Source organism: Suncus etruscus, chromosome 14 (assembly GCF_024139225.1).
Source record: "Suncus etruscus isolate mSunEtr1 chromosome 14, mSunEtr1.pri.cur, whole genome shotgun sequence".
NCBI classification, from domain to species: Eukaryota; Metazoa; Chordata; class Mammalia; order Eulipotyphla; family Soricidae; genus Suncus; species Suncus etruscus.
Genome location: NC_064861.1, coordinates 75690268 through 75708899, shown reverse-complemented (window position 1 = coordinate 75708899; position 18632 = coordinate 75690268). Strand labels below are relative to the sequence as shown.

Sequence of the window (18632 nt, the reverse complement as noted above, 5' to 3'; positions counted from 1 at the left end):
GAAGTCAAGAGCCATCCCTGACAATACTCAGCACCATAGGAGTGCTGGGGATTGAACTGGGGAAAGGAACTGTACTATCTTTACAGTCCCCAAGATACAATTTTAATGGGTCCATATAGTGAAGATGTGAGAAGAATAACCTGTCAGCTGTAGAGATAATAATTATATCAAGAATGTATATCTCGGGGCCGGAGAGATAGCATGGAGTTAGGGTGTTTGTCTTGCTTGCAGAAGGGCTGTGGTTCGAATCCTAGCATCCCATGTGGTCCCCTGAGCCTGCCAGGAGCGATTTCTAAGCATAGAGCCAGGAGTAACCCCTGAGTGCTGCTGGGTGTGACCCCCCCCCCCCAAAAAAAAAATGAATGAATGTATATCTCTCTGGAGAAACAAGCTAATACAACTCAAGTATTAAACTTAGCAATATTACAGTTACAGCTTAACAGATCCTAGGATTTTGCTGTCTCGAGACATCTAAGGACAAACCTGGAGAACTACATGGACTCTTCTGTGAGAAAATGAAGCTTCTAACAGAAGACAGAAATCATCTTCCTCCAAAATTCTACCAACACAGGGCTTGGAGTGATAGTACAGAGGGTATTTGCCTGGCATGTGGCCGACCTGGGTTCAAACCCCAGCATCCCATATGGTTTCCTGAGTCTGCCAGGAGTAATTTCTGGGCTCACAGCCAGGATGAGGACCAAAAACAAAAACAAACGAAATAAAACTCTACTAACATCTACACCCACAAGAAGGACCTCTAGAGAAGATTTTTCAAACACTCAGTCAATCCTTATAAGGGAACACTTATAAGGCAATTTGGATATAAAGATTTCTTCCTTAGATAATTTGAGGGGAGAAAGTATGACTAAAAATACTGGCTGGTATAAAATCCATGTGGAAAGGAAGTTAAAAAGACCTGGATAGTTCATCTATTGAATCACTAGAAAATAATATACTCCCAGGAAAGAAACATTACCAGCCAATGTTTAGTCAGTTGAACACTTAGAGACTATCTTTGTTTGCAAGTAATGGATGTGCCATTGTTTTTGAAATCGTTCCAATACTGTTTATCCCACTCGGGTTTCATGTCACCATTAAGTGAGTGAAGTTGTAGAGACTCCTGTCCTACTCTGCATTACCTCCCAAATATATATGATATATATTATATATATACTTGATTTTTGCCACTTCCTACTGAAGATAACAATTAGTTATTAGCTTTTGAAATTCCTTTAGGTAACCCAAGATGGAGCTAGTTGCCGAGAACCAACTTTTGAGGAGCAAAGGGGTTGAATCAATTGCAATGACCAAGGATTTAGTCAATTGTGTCTCAAAAATGAAGCTTCCATGAAAACCAAAAGTACAAAGAAGAAGTGAGTATATCCAGAAAGAGCCATGCAAATTAGGAATTAAATTATTCTGTTTAGAAAAGTGGGGTTCTGTCCTCAGGGGCCTGCTGAGTTCTAGTTCAGTTGGCCCTATGAATATATATCCTAGCACCTTGGAGAATTTTGGGGCTTATAGGAAAGAACATTGTGCCAACCCTTCTCATCTCCCTGTGGATATGATGACTGGGGCTCACATACACAATCGATGTGTAAATTTTGTTTTGATGGTCTACAGGGGAGGCGGGGGCAGAGTTGAGGTAGTCACATTCTTTTTACTATAGTGCTTGAGCATTTTCTGGCTTTTGTGTACACTAGAGTTAAAAACTTCAGCTGGTATACCACTCCTAGGAATATACCCTAGGAACACAAAAATACAATACAAAAACCCCTTCCTTACACCTATATTTATTGCAGCACTATTTACCATAGCAAGACTCTGGAAACAACCAAGATGCCCTTCAACAGATTAATGGCTAAAGAAACTGTGGTACATATACACAATGAAATATTATGCAGCCATCAGGAGAGATGAAGTCATGAAATTTTCCTATACATGGATGTACATGGAGTCTATTATGCTGAGTGAAATAAGTCAGAGAAAAAGAGAAAGACAGAGAATGGTCTCACTCATCTATGGGTTTTAAGAAAAATGAAAGACATTTCTAAACAATTTTCAGAGACAAAAGAGAGGAGGGCTGGACGTTACAGCCAACCTCACCACATGAACCTCACCACAAAGAGTGATGAGTTTAGTTAGAGAAATAACTACATTGCGAACTATCCTAACAATGAGAATATATGAGGGAAGTGGAAAGCCTGTCTAGAGTACAGGTAGGGGCAGGGAATGGAGGAGGGATATTTGGGTCATTGGTGATTTGGTGATGGGAATGTTGCACTGGTGATGGGGGGGGTGTCATCTGATATGACTGAAACCCAACCACAATCATGTTTGTAACCAAGGTGTTTAAATAAAAAATATTTTTAAAAATATTTAAAAAAAACTTCAGCTGGGGCTGGAGCGATGATAGCACAGCAGTAGGGCATTTGCCTTGCATGCAGCTGACCCAGGATGGACAGTGGTTCAATTCCCGGCATCCTATATGGTCCCAGGAGCCTGCCAGCTGTGATTTGCTCCTGGCTTGAGGGACCATATGGAACACTGGGTGATTAAACCACGGTCTGTCCTAGGTTACACGTGCAAGACAAACGCCCTACGGCCTGCGCCACCACTCCAGCCCCACAGTGGTATTCTTGACCTCATGCTTACAAAGCTTTTCTACCAAGTTTTGCCTGGAGCCCTGTCTATCTAGAGAGTTGTTTTTTTTGTTGTTGTTGTTTGTTTGGTTTTGGTTTTGGTTTTTGGGTCACACCTGGCAGCGCTCAGGGGTTACTCCTGGCTCCACACTCAGAAATTGCTCCTGGCAGGCTCAGGGGACCATATGGGATGCCGGGATTTGAACCAATGACCTTCTGCATGAAAGGCAAATGCCTTACCTCCATGCTATCTCTCTGGCCCCTAGAGAGTTTTTTTTTTTTAATTATGACAACAAAGATGCAAAGAAAGAGGACAGGGTAAAGTTACAGTGGAAGCCCAATCACCCATAAACAGAATTCTCGGTAGTCCCATCGATGATATCCCAGCCTTGAACTTTCAGCCAAAGAACATTAAGAAAAACAGAACTGAACCCATGTACAATACAATTACTTTGTCCCTCAAATCCCCAGTTGTAGTACATACTATTTCTTAGCAGCACACAATATAATCTAAAGACATTAGACTTATGTAACTCCTTAAACATTGAGGGCAAAGTACATTTCTCTAGTTCCATGCACATGCTTACTAGTTTAAGTTAGCCTCAAAAGTTTTAGTGGGTTGTTTTTCTTAAGGATTGGAGTCAAGGGAACATAGTAAAAAACGGTATTAAAGTGGCATTTGTTTGCATAGGCCCACCAAAACATAAGGGATATGGAAAGGCAAATTATGGTCTAAATACAAGAAGACCCTACCCCTGAAGTTTCCTGGCACAGGACTGACTCTAGGCTCCAGGCACACTAGTTTGTCCAATTCAAGTCATCCTCTGTAGTGGCAATACACCTCCATTCCTCACTTAGTCTCTGTTGTTGTTGGTATCATGCTTCTGTATTAAAGATCCTGGAGTCTGCATATCCCATATTGTAGTCAGGATGGTGCGGAGCATCTTCTCATTTCACCTCACACTTATGGGGCAATAGAGAGAACCATGTCCTGTAGAGCAGGTCATTGTTGTTGTCAAGTCTTCTCAGTGTAAACGGAAGTCTCTTTTTAGGAGGTCGATGTCAGACCCTTGGTAGAGTCTTTCCTGGTAGAGGACTGCTTCCAGCTGTTGCTATAAAAGACCTTGGATGTTTCGTAGATAGCTTGCCTGGTTCCGGCGTGAATGGAGGAAGAGAGTTTTTTTTAAAGCCATGTTGTAACCATAAAAGTCCAGCCTCTGCAGTGCTACAGGGTTAATCTGTCCTTAACTGAGACTCACATTTTGGATTTTGGAGATGTTCCAAAGGTATTTTCCTACTTTATGATATAAGGAGGAATAATTTAAGGTAAATTTTAGATGATACAATACCTTTAATTAATTATGTCTTTTATTACTAATAGCTTTTTTATTTTGGGGGAGGTCCACATCGGCGGTGCTCAGGGGTTACTTCTGACTCTGTGCTCAGAAGTCACTCCTGCCAGGCTTGGGGGACCATATGGGATGCCAGAGATCGAACCTGCAGTCATCCTGAGTCAGCCGTGTGTAAGGCGAATGCTCTACAACTGTTATCACTCTGGCCCTAATAGGTATTTTTTAAATTTTTTTAATTTTTTGGTTTTTGGGTCACACCCAGCAGTGCTCAGGGTTAACTCCTGGCTCTATGCTCAGAAATCGCTCCTGGCAGGCTCAAGGAACCATATGGGATGCCGGGATTCGAACCACCGACCTTCTGCATGTGAGGCAAATGCCTTACCTTCATGCTATCTCTCCGGCCCCACTAATAGATATTTAAATTAAAAATATAAAGCTGGGGCCCGCAAGGTGGCGCTAGAGGTAAGGTGTCTGCCTTGAAAGTGCTAGCCAAGGAACGGACCACAGTTCGATCCCCTGGTGTCCCATATGGTTCCCCCAAGCCAGGTGCAATTTCTGAGCACTTAGCCAGGAGTAACCCCTGAGCATCAAATGGAGCAGCCCAAAAACCCAATATATATAAAGCTGGGGAATAGGTCAAAGGAGTGAGTGGATGAGGGTCTAAGGGCTTGAGTCCTGTTTTGCATGCAGGAGACCTAGTGTTATATGTGGTTCAATAAAGTGAGGAGCAAGATTTGAGAAGAGTACCTCCCCTCTGCTCAGCCACCTCAGTTCTCCACTGCCATCATATACCTGTGAAATCACCTTATATTTTTCCTGTCACCTTTTTTGAGTTAATTAACACAAGTACCCTTAATTACATTAACCCTGACCCTCAGGTGATTTATGTTAAACTCCAGCTAATAAAAATGGCAGGAAAAGCAGCAGAAAAAGAAGCTTGACTGACTCAGTAAAATTCTAGAAGCTGCTCGACAACCCCTGGCTGAAATAAACCTTTTTCCATGACTCTTCGTTTCTTTTTTTTTTTTTAAACTTAGGAATCTTTATTTTTGTTTGTTTGTTTGTTTTTGGGCCACACCCGGCGGTGCTCAGGGGTTACTCCTGGCTGTCTGCTCAGAAATAGCTCCTGGCAGGCACGGGGGACCATATGGGACACTGGGATTCAAACCAACCACCTTTGGTCCTGGATCGGCTGCTTGCAAGGCAAAAGCCGCTGTGCTATCTCTCCGGGCCCGACTCTTCGTTTCTTGTGCAACACTACAAGCTTTCACACTTGGGGAGATGCCTAGTGTGGATCAGTCCTTGTAAAGTCTGCCATGAACACATTCACAGCACACAGGACACTCAGGTTCTTCCAGCCCATGAGCTGCCATCAAGCTGCACCTGAAGTTTTCACTTGTTCCACCTAGCATGGGAGATGATCCAAGTCACCTGATTTCTCAGAAAGCCACACAAACAGCCTGGATGGGGGAATTGCTCTTTGCAAAAAAGTACAATCAAGTAAAGTAAAACTAAAGTCATAACTTTGGCACAAACATACATGAACTTTCTCTCACAGAAAAATAAATCAGTAGGCAAAATAGGGAAGCATGGGAGTGTTTGTTTATATTTATTTACTTTATATTGGAAAGTTCTTTATTTTTTTAAGGATTTTAGAGTTGTTGTTTACAAACTGATAGTTGAGTTTTAGGCACATAATATTTCAAACACCAATCCCACCACCAGTTTCAACTCCATCACCAGTATTCCCATTCTCCAATCTTCCCACCCCAACCTATCTGCCATCTTGAACAGGCACATTATAAAGCTTGGTGGTTTTGCAGTTTAGATTTCATGTCTTTTGTATTATTGCATCTGTGCTTTGGATTTATAGCCGTCCCACTCTCCTACATCAGCCTGGTAATTTAATGAAATGTATTTATTAAATATTTTGTTAAAAGAAAGATGTAAAAAAAATGAAAGATAGAAAGATATAAGGGCCAAAGTGATAGCAGAGTGGGCCAGGCATTCTCTGGGCTATGGAATAGGCAGCCCCAATTTCCCAAAGTGCCACTAGAGGGAGCTGACCACAGGGAAAAGAAAGAATCTCTGCCTGGAGTCACTGACTAACCCAACTGGCACTATTATTAGTCTTAGTTTCATTCTTGAAAATTCCGGTTTAAGAACTGATTGATGAGTTACTTCGTCCTGGTAAGGGGCACCCTGATTAATATTCTTTTGGGCCCTCTCTCACTATGGGGACTGAAGGGAAACAGAAGTAACCAAGTAAAAGCCAGCTAAAGAAAGGCACCAAGTTTCCGTGGTTCTACCGTGACATTTCAGGTTTAGTTGTCCTTGGGCTGAGCGCGTGTTTCTGGGCCTCGCTTCTCTTATCTATAATGCTTATCTGACGGCAATGCCAACCAGGATTGCTGTCAGAATTAAGTGGGGGGGGTGTTACAGAAAGTCCCCAGAAGACTTTGTTTTTATTTTTAATCATATTTGAGATTTTTTTTTTATTATTATTTAGAGCACACCCGGCAGCGCTCAGGGGTTTTTTCTGGCCCTGCGTTCAGAAATCACTCTTGGCTGGCTCAGGGGGACCAGATGGGATGCTGGGGATCGAACCCGTGTCTATCCTAGGTCAGCTGCATGCAAGGCAAACGCCCTACCACTGTGCAACCAACCCCTTGAGATGATTTTTAAAGGCCAACTAGCCCTCTAATGCATTTCTCTATTTGGGTTGCCCCCCCCCCTTTGTCTTGGGCACATCCAGTGGTGCTGGGGGGGGGGGGGGATAGTCCTCCTGGTTTGGAAGTTAGGGACAAGTTAAGTGGTGTTCGGAAGCCACGCGGTGAGAGCCAAGATTAACCCGGGACCTCAGGCATCCAGGCCAAGTGCTCAGTCAGACCGAGCCATCTCTGCAGCTCTTACTGGCCCCTGAGCAAACCCGCCCACTCTTGCTCTTTGCTCTCCTACCCAGAGGCTCCCAGACCTCAGTTTGCCCTGGAGGCTGGGCCTCCCCTTTGCCCTGGAAAGCAAGAAGCTTCGGAGCCGAGCAGCGGCTTCCCCTCTTCATCCATCCCCGTCCGAGGCTCCGCAGGCCGGCTTCTTCGGGCAACCAGCTCCGACCTACACCCCAGGCCTTGCTGGGCCCCCTTCTTCTCTTGGGAGCGCTTTGCAAGTGGGGGTCCCTGCTGAAGACGGTGCTGAGGGGCCCATCTGGAAGGTGTGTGCAAGGGCCCGGGGCAGGGGACGTCCCTCATTCCCAGAACCCCGTTCCTGGTGCAATCGGGCTGGGAGAGCGGCTTGCCTGGGAGCCCGGAAAGCAAGAACGTCTGGGCTCCCCCCCCCCCCCCCCGCAGACAACCCGGAAGGTCCCCCGCGTCCCCCGGAAGGTCCCCGCGTTGCCCGGAAGGTCCCCGCACCTCCCGGAAGGTGGAGGGCGGATCTGCGTGCGGGACCTTGTGCGGGCGCGCGCCGGGGCTTCTCTGCGCCGAATGCAAAACCCTTTAGCACCTCGCAGTTTAGGGGCGCTGTCCCTTCTCTTCGGGGCGGGTCTCTGCGCGTCCGTAGCCCGACCTTCCCTTTGTGCGGCTGGACACTCAGTATCTTCCTTATTACCTGGGGGAAACTGAGGCACAGAGCGGCAAAGCGCACCCCCCGCCCCCGCCAGAAGTAAGCAGATGCTGCAGGGCCTCCTCCTCCCAGGGGCGCCCATGGGGAGGGAGGAGGGAGACCTACCGAGGACTTCAGGTGTGTGTCTTTGTGTGTGTGTGTGTGTGTGTGTGTGTGTGTGTGTGTGTGTGTGTGTGTGTGTGTGTGTGACCTACCGAGGACTTCAGGTGTGTGTCTTTGTGTGTCTGTGTGTGTGTGTGTGTGTGTTGGAAGCTGCATGCATATATGTGTGGTTGTGTGTATATGGCTTCTCCCTGTGCCAGTCGTGTTTGAATCTCGGTTTGGCATTATATGGCTTTGTCCAGTGTGGAAGATGGGGGGGGAGGGGAGCTCATTTAGAAGTGATTAGAAAAGGAGAGTGAGAGGCCTGAGCGATAGCACAGCGGTATGGCATTTGTAGGACCCGGGTTTGATCCCTGACATTTCATATGGGAGGAGGGATTTCTGAAAGCAGATCCAAGAGTAACCCCTGAGTACCGCCAGGTGTGGCCCCAAAACAAAAACAAAATAAAATAAAAATAACAAAAAGGGAGAGTGAGTTAGGAGATTAGTTTGGGTTACTTGGCTTTACCAAAAAAACAAACAAACAAACAAACAAAACACACCGGGATCCTAAGTGGTATGACTGTTTAAGACCCAGAGAGTCAGTAAGTAAGGGAGCCTGGAGGGCCCAAGCTGGAAAGGGACATGTAGCCGAGCAGGAAAACAAGTCTGCTACTTTGCTCTTAAGAATTTTCGAGAAAAAAAAAATAATAATAATAATAATAATAAAAGAATTTTAAAGAGAGGGGCCGGAAAGATAGCATGGAGGTAGGGTGTATTCCTTGCATGCATTCGAATCCTGGCATCTCATATGGTCCCCAAAGCCTGCCAGGAGCGATTTCTGAGAGCACAGAGCCAGGAGTAACCCCTGAGCATTCCCGGGTGTGACCAAAAAAAAAAAAGAATGTTCAAGAGAATTCAGGAATCTGAGGTGTGAGCGAAATCTGACCATTCCAAACATACTGGAAATAATTTATCAAAAGTTAAAAGGATAAAAGTTGGGGTGAATCCACCAGTTTTTACTGGTGTTCCCCCTGCAATTTGTGCAGGGAAAAGCCAAGTTCAACACAAATCAGGGCATATGGGAGGTTTGTAAATCCAGCAGAGAAGAAAGTGCTGAGTGGTCAGAACTAAGTTCTCTGGCTCTTACAGGCTTTCCAGTGATTTTTAGACTAGGATGGAATGGACCTCTCTCCTCTCTGAGCTGCTCCTCCCCCAGATCACTGTAGTCACCTGCCAGCCAGCCAGACTGGTTGTAAAAACATGGAGTTCAGGTTTGCCTTTTTCTTCCTTGTAGTTTGTCAGTGGACTTCCTGTGAGCAGCGCCCTTTTGTGAACAAATTTGCTTCCAAAATAGATGTGGATCTACTTCCATTCCCGTGATTTCCACTCCTGTGTTTGTTTGTTTGCTTGCTTTGCTTTTGGGTTATACCCAGAAGTGCTCAGGAGTTACTCCTGGCTCTGTGCTCAGAAATCACTTCTGGCAGCCTCAGGGGACCATATGGGATTTCAAGGATCTAACCCAGGGGTCGGCCACGTGCAAGGCAAAGCAATAACCACTATGCCTCCCTTCTTATCTGCCTCCTTGTATCCTGCATAGGCAGCCAGCCTTGGAGGGGGAGAAAGAAGTGGAGGCTTGGCTTCCTCCTCAATCGAACAAGTCTGGAAAATCGGAAGGGGAGCTTTTAGTAGGACTCAGGTCTACAGACCTTTGTTTCACAACTAGCCTATTGATGCCATAACTTCTAAGCAATTATTATGAGGAAATTAAGCCAGCGTTCTCTTGCATCAGGCAGCCACAATGTGCTGCCTACCTGTGGGGTAGAACTATTGAACTCAGTTGGAGTCAGGCTACTTCCTCCTCCTTTCCACCACACAGTGGCACCTGCTGGCCCTGGGCTTTAGCCTTGCACTGATGCCCCTGGGCTAAGTGGAGGTTGGAAGTAGTATTTGCACAATGATGCCTCATTAGCCCCAGTGGGTTTCAACTTCAAGTTATTTCGAGTAGCTTGGAAGCTGGGGCTGTTTTTAGTAGACCATAGAGGGTGAAGTAGGTTTATATATGTTTCCTGTTTTTACATGTGTTTTCTTGCTGTGCAGAAACTGTTTTGAAAGTGCAGATTCATGTTGGACAGGAGCCTTGTTTTAGAAGTGGTGTGCAGAGTCGCAGAGACCTGAAAGCCAACCTCACAGATCAAGCCTGGTGTGGGCCAGGCTTTCTGTGGCCTGAGAACAGGTCTCTGTGGTCTTGTTCCATTTTAGTAAGTTCTTCCTTCCAGTAGAACTGACTGTTGAAAAGCTGGGGAAGATTTTTCTAGAAGCTTCTAGAGGTAAACTAGTGGGTTTATCAGCTATTTTGGTTTTTGAGCCACCCCTGGTGGCGCTCGGGGGTCCCTCCTGACTCTACTCTCAGAAATCACTTCTGGCAGGCTCTGGGGGCCATATGAGATGCCGGGGATCAAACCTGGGTCCATCCTGGGTTGGCCAGTGCAAAGCAAACACCCTACCACTATGCTATCGCTCCAGCCCCCAGTTTAGCTGTTTTGTAAGCTTATTTCTTAGCTTATTGAAAGATTTTACCATGAAATTCATTCCTTTGTTTATCTCACTATACAGAATGATTTTACTTTACAAAAATTGGCTATAGTCAGGCAGGTCCATTCCAGGGTAGCTTCTGCTCTGTGCAATCTCTTTGTTGTCAGGTGATTTTACTATAGTGACCTTTATGTGGGGACTAGTTTAGACTTTTGGAAGAGAGAAAGGGGCTTTTTCTTTCAGGGAAGATGAGATGCCCTTTGTTCTCCTTCTGCAGTTGGTCATTACCAGTAAACAGAAGGGCCTGGACACCAGCAGATGTGTGGCAAATCCAGGCCACCTGGAAGCAGAGCAGGAACAGACCCAAGTGCTTCTGCAGGGGTTACCTATTTTCTGTTCTACTTGGTCAGGCACAGGTGGGGGTACTCCCATTTGCAATTTCTGAACTTGAAGATTGAGTTACCAATATCAGATGTTCTGAGTCATATGCTCTTCTGGAGCTTTAAATGAGTCTAAGGGGATTGCTAGAAATGCAGAATCATGGGACCAGAGAGATAGTAACAGGGTAAAGTTGTTTCACCCTGTCCCAAATTTGATCCCAGTGTGCTTATGGTCCCCCCAGCACAGAGCTAGAAGTAAGTCCTGAGCATTTTTAGATACCATCTGAAAGCTAATAATAATAATAATAATAATAATAATAATAATAATAATAATAAAAGTAAAAAAGCCCAAAGGCAGACTCTCTCCCTGTCCAAACTGGCTGGGTTTACAAGGTCTTTCTGACATCTATGCACAGAATTGCTGATCTCAAGAATAGAAAAGGGGCAGAGGGGAAAGCTATAGGATGAGAACAAATGACAGGCCTTACCTTCCTGGGACTACAAAGAAGTTATGGAAACCTGGCTGGCGGGCTCAGCATTGCAAGGACAATTTTACATTATGACTCATTCTTGTTACTCCCCACTTAGGGGGGCACGCACCAAAATCGCCTCCCTGGCTTTCCTGGTGCAGTCTAACTTTTTCTTCCAAGAAACATCTGCTAGAAGGCCCACATAGAGGTCTATTATGGATGGATCCTTTGCGTGGATGGCTAGCGATATTTCTCTCATACCCACCATGTGACTGTGACCCTGCTCTCTATAACCAGGCCTCAGTGTTTCTCCTAAATAAAGAAAATACAGTACAGAAAAAACCGCCAAAAGTCTCCTGCTGAGCTCTTTTGTGATCTCTCTCCCCCCATTTCCTGATAGGTATCTGGGGTCTCTTTACCAGTCTCTTCATATGCTAATTCTAGCTCTGATCTCATTGGTTCATCCCCTTTTCTTTTCTCCCTGGCTACGCCCCAAAAATCCGTCTATATAAGGCCCGATTCAGGAATAAACTCTCTCTCTGGCCTCTCCCTCACCGCTTGTTTTCACCATGTAATTCTGTGTGGTTTTATTTATTTCATATTTCATATTCGTCCGCTCGTGCATCTGCTTGATTCCCAGTGGAAAAATAAACCCACTAAGGTTTGCTTCAGGGACTTTTATCTAATTACGATAAAAGTCCGCAGCACATTCTAGATTATTTTATGGATCAAAAACTCGAGTCAACAAGTTACAGATCTGCCTTACTGATCTTCAGATGCGAAAGTAGCTTGGGGAGAGAAAAGTACAACTGAGTCTTGGATCCAGCAAAGCTGGAGGAGAAGCTCAGGATGACTTAGGTTTTATTTTCTAAAATGTCAGGGACAGGATCCTTTGGGGATCCTGGGACATAGCTGGTCCTGATACCTTTCCCCACCCCCACTCTGCTACTTTACATGAGCCTGTTCCATCTTTCTCCACATACACATATGTGGACTTGTCTGATTCTTTTGAGTTTTTATTTTATGATTAGCTCATTGGTTGCATCATGCAGTATTTTCCAGCTGACATGTGGCTGGAGTCAGAGGCAAGTGCTACCAGAACGGGTGGTCTGAGAGTTCTCATGGCCTCTACTTAAACCAAGCACTTGTGCCCATTCTCCTCACAGGAATCCAGAATATTGGTAATTGTTCCACCATCTTCAAGATGCAGAGTTTGACACCATACAGGGTCATATTGTGATTGCAATATCCTGTTAAATGCGTTTTTTCCCTCTGCTGACCCTGCTTTCTTTCCTTGTGACAATTTGTTCCCTGACTAAGTTCTGGCCATCATGCACCTGGCAGAACTACTATTCTCTGCCCAAACTGGGACTTTTCCTCCAAACTCTAGGAAGAACTTCCTTTGCATAGAAATACCCTTCTGTTCCCTAAAACTTTGAAATTCTTTCTTACAGCCTCTAAGATGCCCCTCCTGGTGAGAGAGATGATGAATCTGCTCTGCTCCATTTCTGAGAAGAGGAAAATGAAGGCAGCCATCAAGCACTCTGGGAGGGGCGCCCTGGTCACAGGGGCTGTGGCTTTTGTAGGCGGTTTGGTAGGAGGCCCACCAGGACTAGCTGTTGGTAAGTGCCTTGAGACTCAATCAGACTCCTTAGGGGTCCTAAACAGGTCTTGGAAACCACAGACTGCATGAAGTGATGTTGCAGACCCATGTGAAGAGATGGCTGAACTTACATTTACAGTGAAATGAGCTTTTGGCCCATAGATTTTCCTGTTAACAGTGAAGTTGTGCTCAGTTGAAGCTCACTCTCTGATTGTCTTGGAAGTAGAGGGTACTCACACCAGTGCTGTGCACCCCTAGAATTCAACCTCTCCCCACCAAATCCCTAGGGAAATGGCCTCGAGTTTTAAAATATACAAAGGGTGTTGCCCCTTAGATGGCAGGATTCCCCACCCTGTCATTGTTAATCCATACCCCAGAAGGGCATGTGGGAGGAAGTAAGGTTTGCCCAGCACCTTCTAGAAGCAGAATTTTTCTGGCTATTATCCACAGGCCAGCTTACTCCGAAAGTCTCTCCTATCGAGAGCAAACAATCCAATGCAAAAAAACAACACACCCACTTAGAGTGGCTATCATTCCACCTGTCTGTTTACCTCCTTCAATTTGAGAACTGAGCTAATTTCCCATCATTCCTTAGAGCTAGATGAAGTATTTTTAGGTGTTAGAAGCAGAAAAAAGGGGCCGGAGAGATAGCATGGAGGTAAGGCATTTGCCTTTCATGCAGAAGGTCATCGGTTTGAATCCCGGCGTCCCATATGGTCCCCCGTGCCTGCCAGGAGCAATTTCTGAGCATGAAGCCAGGAGTAACCCCTGAGCACTGCCGGGTGTGACCCAAAAACCACAAAAACAAAAAAAAAAAAAAAAACAAAAAAAAAAGAAGCAGAAAAAAATTCCTGTGTCCCAGGCCCTAGAAGATCCACTTGTTTCAGGTAGTGTGGCCTGAATATAGTACCAAAGAAGGGCGGGAGAGAAAGTACTATGATAGGGCATTTGCTTTGCATGCAGCCAACCCAGGACAGACATTGGTTTGATCCTCGGTATCCCATATGTTCCCCTGAGGCTGCCAGGAATGATTTCTGAGTGCAGAGCAGGAGTAAGCTCTGAGCACCACCAGGTGTGCCCCCCTCCCCCCTCAAAAAAAGAATAGTACCAAAGAGCTGGTCCTCACCCTTTGACTTGGGGATGAACCAAGTAAGGCCACCTTTGAGGTGGCTCCAGATGGACACCAGGACATCTGCTAAAGGCAGGTTTACTAGGTTGGTCTCTGCATCTGCTCACTAACTGCTTTTTCTTTACTGGGTTCAGAATCTGATGAAATCCTTTCTTTTTTTTTTTTTTTTTTTTTGGTTTTTGGGCCACACTCATTTGACGCTCAGGGGTTACTCCTGGCTATGCGCTCAGAAATCGCCCCTGGCTTGGGGGGACCATATGGGACACCAGGGGATCGAACCACGGTCAGTCCGTCCTACGCTAGCGCTGGCAAGGCAGACACCTTACCTCTAGCGCCACCTTCCCGGCCCCGTCTTTTTTTTCTTTTTTTTTTTTTTTAATTTTATTTTATTGAAAACATTACAAAGTCCTTCTTAGTTGAATTTCAAATATATAGTGAGTAAGGGTCATTCCCATCACCATTTAATCTCCCTCCACCAATGAACTTAGAGTGTATCATATACCACCGCCTTTAGCTTCCCAGCCTGCCAGTATAACAGGCCCATTTCAGTTTATATTGTTTAAGTTTAGGTCTCTTGATTTTATTGTTGTTGACTTTATTGGTTTTGTTTTTGGTTTTATTTGGGGGGGGGTCACACCTGGCGGTGCTCAGGGCTTACTCCTGGCTATGTTCTTTCCATACTGTAAATAGGTGAACCTTCCATTTCTGGCCATCTAGAAGTAGCCAGCTAGGATAGAGACAAGGCTACTGCCTTCTCCTTTGGGACATGCATTATCTTTGTCCCATTTCATTTCTTGTACTCCGGGAGGACTTGCAAGTGTTACATACTTTATAGCAGCACTCAGATTCTATTTAGGGAACACTTTTTTCATATTTTTTTGTTTGTTTTTGGTTTTGGTTTTTGGGCCACAGCTGGCAGCACTCAGGGGTTACTCCTGGCTATGTGCTCAGAAGTTGCTCCTGGCAGGGGACTATATGGGATGCCGGAATTCAAACCGGGTCCATCCTGTGTTAGCTATGTGCAAGGCAAACACCTTACCACTGTGCTATTGCTCCAGCTCCTATTATTGTTGACTTTGGCTTTTGATGAAATCTTTTCTGTACAATTCAGATACTTAGCTCACTGACAAAGCCTCCTGCTTTCTTCTACCCTTTGTGAGGAGAATTGATATTGCCCTTATCTAGTTTTTTCCAAACTGTGAATGGGTGAACCTTTCAATTCTGCCCATCTAGGAAGTAGCCAGCTAGGACAGAGACAAGGCTACTGCCTTCTCTTTTGGCACATGCATTATCTTTGTCCCGTTTTCGCAGCACTCAGATTCTATTTAGGGAGCAAATGTTTTATCCAGATGAATAAATGTGGGTAGAGAACAGAAGTCTACACTGAGAACTCACAACTGCTGATCATGGGCAGGAGCATCATTTTATCAAGAAAACAAAGGAATTTTCTTTTTGTCCAAGAGTTAGTAATTGACTGGTTGATATGCCTGATGGTATTTTGCATTCAGTGCTGCTTTAAATCATATACTCATGTTCTCATAAAGGTTTAGTACAGGTAAGTGCAATTCTTAGTGTACTGTTTCACTTGTGTCATGGGGGGAAAGTTTGAGAAAACTCATAAATAACTGGGTTTTTCTCTCAGACTCTCCAGTCTCCTAAGGAAGAAGGGAAGCCTGTTGGGACCAGTTTCTGATCCTGTCTGTGCTTCCTCACCCCAGCAGGCTTCCTGCAGATGAATCTCAAAGACTCAGGCTCTATGATTTCAGATGAATTTTTTATTTAGGAACAATACCAGACTTACAAAGAAATCATAAAGGAAAGATGAATTTTTCTGTCTCCCTGACCCAGGATCATTGTTGATGTTAGTATAGTAGATTACCATGGAACTTTGGTCAAAACTAAGCATGTACATTGGCAATTTAGTTCATCTTCAGACTTTGCATTTCAAAGAGTTTTGCAATAATAATCCTCTATCTCTGGGCCCAGAGAGATAGCACAGCGGTGTTTGCCTTGCAAGCAGCCAATCCAGGACCTAAGGTGGTTGCAAGGCAAACACCACTATGCTATCTCTCCGGGTTCAAATCCTGGTGTCCCATATGGTCCCCCATGCCTGACAGGAGCTATTTCTGAACAGACAGCCAGGAGTAAACCCTGAGCACCGCCAGGTGTGGCCCAAAAACAAAACCAAAAATAATAATAATAATAATAATCCTCTATCTCAGACCTCATCTTATGATTCCATTGGCACATTTTGTCCTCATGTTTCCTTGGTCTCCCCTGATCTGTAACAGTTTCTTAGATTTAGTGTGTTTTTTTCTTGACCTTGACAGCTGTTGGTTTTTGTTTTTTGTTTTTTTAAGTGGGACCTCCCAGTCTGTGCTCATGAATCCTTTCTGGCAATTCATGGCCACTCTTGGCCACCCACATAGTGCTTGGGGTGAGCTTTCAGGGCTGTGCTCAGAGTGCACAGTGGGGGTGGGAGACCATGTGGTACAAGAGATTGAACCAATGTTGAGCTTACCTCTACATAGGTACCATTTTTCAACACCTGACCATAATTGATTTGAGAAACTCTTTGGCAAGTTATTACAGAACTTTCTCAGTCTGATTATGCTGAGGTGCTTTTCAGGACAAGATAGGATTTCTGGCTTGTTGGAAAGAATACAGAGAAGGGGACCTTTTCATTCCATCATTTTGATATACATAACATGTACAGGTGCTTGTAGGGAGTTTCTATCTGGTTAAGACACTGTGTGCCAGGCAGCTTCACAATAAAATTGCTGCTTGTCCTTTTCAACTTCGTTCTCTCCAGTCACCAAGTCCTACTGGATTGCAGCATTTACATATCTGATTACTGTTATTTTAAAACCATGGGACTTTAAAAAGCTCAACCTCTGTGTGGTGGCAGTCTGCTGGCAAGGGGTAACCATTGCCCTATCGACAGGGATTCTGTACTCCTGCTCACCCACCTACTCAGTCGCTCTGCTCCTTTCTTGTGCCCTCCGGTATGGCACTTGCATAAGACAACATTCCTGTAGCAGACTGCCAGCTGGTTTGACAGAGACAAACCCAGCTGATTTGACAGAGACAGGGACTCCAGGTACTGACATACTGTGTCTTCAATTTGATCATCCACATACATTAAAAAACTTTTTTGCCATTAAAATATTTTTGACCTTTGGTTTATCATCATACAAATTTGCATCAGATAAATAAAAAACATTTTGGTTATCTATCCCCCAGAATTCTTTTATCATGTAATTTGACTAGATATTTAAAGAGTTTAAGAGCAAGGAGCATATCAACTATTTGATGAGAGGAACTTCACCTCACCACTGAGTGGGTTCTTCTTGGATTTGCCCTTAATCTCTGGCTTGTCCTTAGTCCTCAGTTCTGGAAAAGGGTCACATTTGCACTACTTTTAGGTAGGAGGCACTTCGTGTGGCCTCTGTGGATGTGGAGCTTAGGGAAGAGCAATCTTGGGTATGAATGGTCTGAACCAGATTGAGCAAAAATCACATAAACACTGCTTTCTATAACAACTGGTGGAACCAGCCTGTTCTTACCAGTCCTGAATGTCCCCACTCATTAGGACCATGGATCTGCTCTCAGTGAAAAATGAGGCTACTATTTATACTGATTCATCTAACTGACCCTTTCTTTTGTTTTTCTAGGAGGGGCAGTAGGGGGTCTTTTAGGTGCCTGGATGACCAGTGGACAATTTAAGCCAGTTCCTCAGATCTTAATGGAGCTACCACCGACTGAGCAGCAGAAACTCTTTAACGAAGCTTCTGCCATCATCAGGCACCTGGATTGGACCGATGCTGTGCAACTGACCACGCTGGTTATGGGCAGTGAGATTCTGCAGCAGCAGCTACTGGGAATGTTGGTGAACTATGTCAGCAAGGAGCTCCAGGCTGAGATTCAGTACGATGACTAAGCTGTTCTTCCCACGAAGTGGAGTAACTCAGGAAGTGCCTGGGAGTTAGGAAAGCCCCATGTGCAGGACCTGAACATGAGCTCAGCCTCCCGTGAGAGAGGTTCCTGCTGTGCTGAATCATGCTTGGAAATTGTTTTGAAGATGTGTTTTTTGGCCTGTGGGTTACTGTGCATGGATGTTCCTTCTGTGTGAGCTGGGGAGAGTGCTCTTGCAGTGCCTTGGGTTTTGTAAACCTCATCTCAAACTGGAGGCAGGAAGTTCACCTGGTCAGTCTTCTCCCCTAAGAAGAATGACTGACTGGTCTGAAGTGTTGCTGCAGAAAAGTCTTCCCTTTGGGACCCAGGCTGAAGTCACCTCTTCCTCTTGGATGGGCCCCTTCCTGGATAAGTGACTCCCAACTGGCCTCAGAGAGCAGGGCATCAAGTGTGCTCAGTACATTGTCCCACCACTGCAGACCTGAGCCTACCCTCTCTTCATCTATAGTTGTGATAGTTCTTTCTAAATCTAGAACTTTCAGTAAAACACTTTTTGTTTTCTTTGTGGTAGGTAGGATCATAAACTAAGAATTGTTCCTACTCTGAAGTTTCTCCTTTATTCACTTAGTTTCAGAATTACATCTCAATCAGTCTATCATTAAATTACAATAAACTTTTTCTGAACAGTCCTTTTGCAATACGTTCTGTGTAGAACACCTCTAAAGACTCAGACTTATAGCCAGTCTTGGAACAAAAGGAAAACAGATTTGTGGCTTGAAGAAATTAGAGGAGAGCCTTTGCCTCCTATGCTGCCAGTTTGACCCCTCATCCTCCACTATTCACAGCCTGTCCCTCCTTAGGACCCAGGACTTTCTCCACAGCCTCTCTAATACAGAGCAAGGATAAC

At 44.9% G+C, this 18632-nt stretch overlaps 1 protein-coding gene across 2 annotated transcripts; it reads left to right on the top strand.

Annotated features, from left to right (window-relative positions):
* Positions 1-6150: 6150 nt before the first annotated feature.
* Positions 6151-18404, top strand: C14H19orf12 (chromosome 14 C19orf12 homolog). 2 transcript variants are annotated; one of them, XM_049786243.1, is made up of 3 exons: positions 6151-6184; positions 12533-12700; positions 17485-18404. In XM_049786243.1, exons 2-3 carry the CDS (start codon positions 12541-12543, stop codon positions 17748-17750), a joined length of 426 nt encoding a protein of 141 aa, XP_049642200.1. In that variant the 5' UTR covers positions 6151-6184; positions 12533-12540; the 3' UTR covers positions 17751-18404. The 2 variants fall into 2 exon arrangements, with proteins under 2 accessions (XP_049642200.1, XP_049642199.1); XM_049786242.1 differs by lacking the exon at positions 6151-6184 and adding an exon at positions 7398-7729.
* The last annotated feature ends 228 nt before the right edge of the window (positions 18405-18632 follow it).

Excerpts from the sequence above, each read along its gene's own strand:
- C14H19orf12 (XM_049786242.1), top strand. The coding sequence starts at position 7,660 with ATGCTGCAGGGCCTCCTCCTCCCAGGGGCGCCCATGGGGAGGGAGGAG. Across the intron at positions 7,730-12,532 it reads AGACCTACCGAGGACTTCAG|CCTCTAAGATGCCCCTCCTG; the intron begins GTGTGTGTCTTT and ends TCTTTCTTACAG. Across the intron at positions 12,701-17,484 it reads CCCACCAGGACTAGCTGTTG|GAGGGGCAGTAGGGGGTCTT; the intron begins GTAAGTGCCTTG and ends TTGTTTTTCTAG.